Here is a 5000-nt window from a genome sequence, read left to right as displayed (position 1 = left end):
TCCCCCCCAAGGGCCAGGGGCCCAAGGGCAACGGGGAGAACGAGGGGGGCCATCGGGGCGGACGCGGCGGGCCAGACGGGGTGATAGAAGCCAACAGCACCACCAAAGGAATGGAGGACTGCCTGCAGGTCAAGTCCATCAAGACGGAGAACAATGTGGTAAGAGCTGGTTGGAAAACGTCTGAAGAAAAAAAAAATGTTTTTTTTTTCACTGCTATGTTTGACATGGGTTTTTTTTTTTTTTTTTTTTTTTTTAATACAAGTATCCAAAAAAATATTACTCTATGCATGTCAGTTATAGCATGATCTGTTGACTTAAGAGCTACAGCTTTAAAAAAAAAAACTACTAAACACTAACAGTGATTAATACTCTGATCTCACACATCTGATATTTTCACTAACTTGTTAACCTGCTAACCCTAACCCCTCTATCTGCCACATGCTGCTTTGTGCCCTGTTGTACCCCCCCTCCTCCTCCTCCTCCTCCTTCCCCCTGCCATCCTCTCCACTCCTCCCCTGGGCACAGGCCTTACTGAGGTGAGCAGAGCCTGACCAACTAACTCCATTCCCCATTCCACCCCACACCACACCACACCACACCACACCACACAGCATGACAGCCTTTGCATGCCAAAATGTGCATCATTGCGTTCATTGTATTTGAAGTACGTGGGGCGCGTGGTTCACCATAGCAAGTCTCCTGGCCTCCTCGTGCGCACGTGTGCGGGAGATCTGAGTGTGTCCGTGGGGGGCCGATGAAAGCCATATTATGGGATTGATATGCACAGGTCGGGAGGAGAGAACCCAGCATGGGCTCTCTGGGAGAGTAGAAAGAAAGCGGGAGGACGGGTTAGTCTTTAATAGCAGGAGCTTTGGGCCTCTGTTGGGCCTCCATCATGTCACCGCAGAGGAGCTTGCGTCATACAGCACGCACAGTGTGGGAGACCTACTCCATTCATGATGAAACACATCAGACAAGTACTGCAGGAAGGGTATTTTAATTAGCGGGACATGCCTGCTCGGCACAGTGCAATACAAAGGGTCATACAGAAGTGCTTCAGATGGAGGAAGTCCACAGCTACATGTATTTGATCAGCAGAGCACCATTTTCATCCAGCCAGAAGTTTTTTTTTCCTATTATTTCATTTTCTCATTTCCTGATGTAGCCATTGTTAGCATTTGGTTTGCATCTGAATGTGTTTAATCCCAACCTCTTGGGTCCATCTATATATGAGGTAGCATGTACTAGCACATTTGAAGCTAGAGGTTAACATAGGCAGGAAAGTCATCTGCAAACAACCATGTAGAAGTGAGGTTAACTCTCTCTCTCTCTCTCTCTCTCTCTCTCTCTCTCTCTCTCTCTCTCTCTCTCTCTCTCTCTCTCTCTCTCTCTCTCTCTCTCTCTCTGTCTATCTCTCTCTCTATCTTTCTCTTTCTGCTATCGCTCTCTCTTTGTTTCTCTCTCTCTTTATTTCTTTGCTATCGCTCCGTCTTTGTTTCTCTCTCTCTCTCTCTCTCTCTCTCTCTCTCTCTGTCTCTCTCTCTCTGTCTATCTCTCTCTCTATCTTTCTCTTTCTGCTATCGCTCTCTCTTTGTTTCTCTCTCTCTTTATTTCTTTGCTATCGCTCCGTCTTTGTTTCTCTCTCTCTCTCTCTCTCTCTCTCTCTCTCTCTCTCTCTCTCTCTCTCTCTCTCCCTCTCCCTCTCCTGTAGATGTATCAGTCCAGTCCTGGCGGGCACTCGTCCTGCAGTAGCGAGCCGTCGCCGCTGGGCAGCAGTGCCACCAACCACGACAGTGGAGTAGAGACGGCCCTGCACAGCAGCGGCGGCAGCCTGGGCGACCTGAGCGCCCTGGACGAGGCCGCGCCCATGGCCGCCGACTCCACCGGCTCCCCGGGGGGCGCCGTGACGACGGGCGGCGGCGGCGTGGGCGTGGGCCTGCAGCTGCGGCGGAGTCGTGTGGTGGCGTGCGGAGTAGGTGGAGGAGGTGGAGGAGGAGGGGGGCTGTTAAGGCTGGACCAGCTGAAGCAGGAGAAGCTGAAGGGGGTCAGGGACTCGTGCTCATGGGGGAAACCGCCGGCCGGGCCGCAGACGCAGGGACGCATCGCCAAACTACCTCCCATACCGGCCGTCGGTAAGGACCACACGGAACTATGCTCTCTCACACACACATGCACACATACACATACACATACATATGTATACATATATTTATACTTGTACATGCATTTAGTTTTACAAGCATTTAGTTTTACAAGCATGTTTTAAGTCTAAAGGGCCATTCACACAGTATAAAGCTAACTAAACAAATATCACTCGCGTTAATATGAATGACGACGTTCACACATAAACTATAACAATAACAACATGAAGAATGATATTGTTGAGGATCACTTTCATAGCAATTTTGAGAACGTTAAAAAGCTAACAGCCAATCAGAACCCATCAGATTTTAGCCATCATTAACATGAGGAGAGTCTTATCATTATCGTTGGTCAGTGTAGACACTTTAATCGTTATGGTTATAGTTACCGGTATAGTTATAGTTAGAGTTACAGAACTTTATCGTTATCGTTATCGCTATTGTTATCGTTATCGTAATCGGTTATTGTTGTCGCTATAGTTATCGTTAGCATTATTGTTATCGTTATTGTTATCGTTATCGTTATCGTTATCGCTATTGTTATCGTTATCGTAACTGGTTATATATGAATACCGCTTTATGTTCTCTTTTCTCCAGTCAATTCCTGTATAAAAGTCCCATAAATCAAAGTTATCATAAATAAGAGATGATGAATAAAGGATAAACAAATGTCGTCCCCTTCTGCAGGCTCCCTTCTTGAGGGTTCCAACATGGGCTACCCCGGCTCCCTGCCCAGCCCTCGCATCGGTGGCGGCGGCGGCGGCAGCGGCGATCTGATCACGTGCGAGGTGACGCTGCTGAACCAGCTGAACAGCGAGCGGCGGGACAGCACGTCCAGCACCATGAGCTCGGCCTACACGCTGAGCCGCCGCTCGTCGGGCATCTCGCCCTGCTACTCCAGCCGGCGCTCCAGCGAGGCCTCGCAGTTCGGCAGCAGCGGCATGGGCAGCGGCATGGGCATGGGCAGCGGCATGGGCGGGCACCGGCACCACAACAACATCAGCGCCGCCTCCTACGACTCGTACGACCCCATCTCCACCGACCTGTCCCGCCGCTCCAGCGAGGCCAGCAACTGCGGAGGAGGAGGAGGAGGAGGTCACGGAGGAGGAGGAGGAGGAGGAGGAGGAGGAGGTGGAGGAGGAGGGATGGGGCTCACGCCGGCGCAGCACTACCGGCTGAAGGCCAAGTACGCGGCGGCCACCGGGGGCGCCCCTCCGACACCGCTGCCCAACATGGAGCGCATGAGCCTGCGCACGCGCATGGCGCTCTACGGCGACTCCCAGGACAGGGAGGGCATGAGCGGGTACCCGTTCCACGGCTCTGGCATGTCGTTGGGCGCTTCCCGGCGGTGCAGCGACACCGGGTACGGCGCTCCCGGCATGATGCCCCACGAGGTGCCCGGCAGCATCCCGCGCCGCGCCAGCGACCCCGTCCGGCGGCCCGCCCAGGACCCGCTCTCGCTGCCGCGCGTGCAGCGCTACAACAGCGTGAGCGCCGTGAACGTCTCGTCGCGGCTGACCGCCGCCGACCGGCGCGGAGGATTCGGCGGCGGCGGCGGCGGATTCGGGGGCGGCCTGTCCAGAAGCGGCGGCAACACCTGGTCCGACGGCAGCCTGCACCGCCACCCCTTCGTCCAGCGGCCGCCCAGCATCTCGGAGAACGCCGTCATGGAGACCATGGCGCTGGACCAGGCCGACGACGACATCGTGCTCCCGGACGACGTGGTCCAGTACCTCAGAACGACGCAGAACGGCGGCTCCACTCAGGACGCGCTGACCGGCAGCTACCCCGGCGGCGGCGTGGGCCAATCACAGGACTTCCAGAGAACCATGACGCTCCAGCAGCAACACCAGCCACCACAACAACAACAACAACAACAACAACAACAGCAGCAGTTCTACGGGCAGAGGCGCATGGCTATGATCGACGCTGGCATGACTCCTCCGGCTCACGGTCCGGCGATGGTCTCCTCTCAGTTCAGCCCACGGCCCCAGCAGCAGCCGCAGCCGTTCACCGCCGCCTCGCCCGGCGTCAACAAGAGCAGCATGCCCGTGCAGTGGAACGAGGTCAGCTCGGGGACCGTGGACTCCATGGAGAGGGTTCCTAAGCAACAGCAACAACAACAACAACAACAACAACAACAACAACAGCAGCAGCTGCAGATCCTCCGCAGCAACCTGGCCGTGGTCCAGCAGAAGCAGGCGTTCGGCGGCTACCCCCACCCCCACCCCCACCCCCAAGGCTCCAACCAGCAGATCGTCCACATGAGCCAGAACCTGGCCGCCATGCAGCAGCAGCAGCAGGCCATGCAGAGGGGCATCCAGCGGATGAGCGCCCTCCATCAGCAGCAGCAGCAGCAGCACAGGGTGCCCTCCTCGTCCACCAACCCGTTGGCACTGCAGCCCGATGCCAACCAACACGGGCTGTTCGCCAACGCCGGCCTTGCGAACGGCAGAGCGGCGCCAATGTCGACGACGACGGCGACGGCGACGCAGCAGCAACATCCAGATGTTCCACTGCAGCAGCAGCAATACCGGGCGAACTCGTCGTACGTGAGCGGCGCCGGGCAGCAGAGTTTCGCGGTGCCGTCGTCTCAGATGGCTGCTCAGAACGGAAACCGGGCTGTGATGCACCCGCGGCCTCCCGCGGAACCCAGGCCCTCGGCCAGACAGCAGCAGCAGCAGAACGCGGGCCTGATCTCCGGGCAGCCCAGCGGGTTCCTTCAGGCCAACTACGGAACCTCAGAAGCCAGCCCCAAGAGAACCGACAACAGAGGCCACCAGGAGAGCGGCGGCAACAACGGCATCAGCATCAACGGCACGTTCTACTCGGGCGAGATCCACGTGCTCGACTCCAGCG

General features: G+C 56.2%; 1 protein-coding gene across 1 annotated transcript in view; it reads left to right on the top strand.

Annotated features, from left to right (window-relative positions):
* Positions 1–5000, top strand: part of LOC134078716 (zinc finger protein GLI4-like) — a 41228-nt gene that overhangs the window by 35827 nt on the left and 401 nt on the right. Inside the window, exons 9-12 of the mRNA XM_062534838.1 lie at positions 1–158; positions 1712–1955; positions 1995–2132; positions 2829–5000. The exon at positions 1–158 is cut by the window's left edge and continues 124 nt beyond it; the exon at positions 2829–5000 is cut by the window's right edge and continues 401 nt beyond it. Of these exons, the coding sequence (XP_062390822.1) occupies positions 1–158; positions 1712–1955; positions 1995–2132; positions 2829–5000 (2712 nt within the window). The remainder of the gene's footprint in view (positions 159–1711; positions 1956–1994; positions 2133–2828) is intronic.

The sequence above is a fragment of the Sardina pilchardus genome, chromosome 4 (assembly GCF_963854185.1).
Source record: "Sardina pilchardus chromosome 4, fSarPil1.1, whole genome shotgun sequence".
NCBI classification, from domain to species: domain Eukaryota; kingdom Metazoa; phylum Chordata; class Actinopteri; order Clupeiformes; family Clupeidae; genus Sardina; species Sardina pilchardus.
The sequence above is the reverse complement of the archived record's forward strand: the minus strand, read 5'-3'. Positions and strand labels throughout refer to the sequence as shown.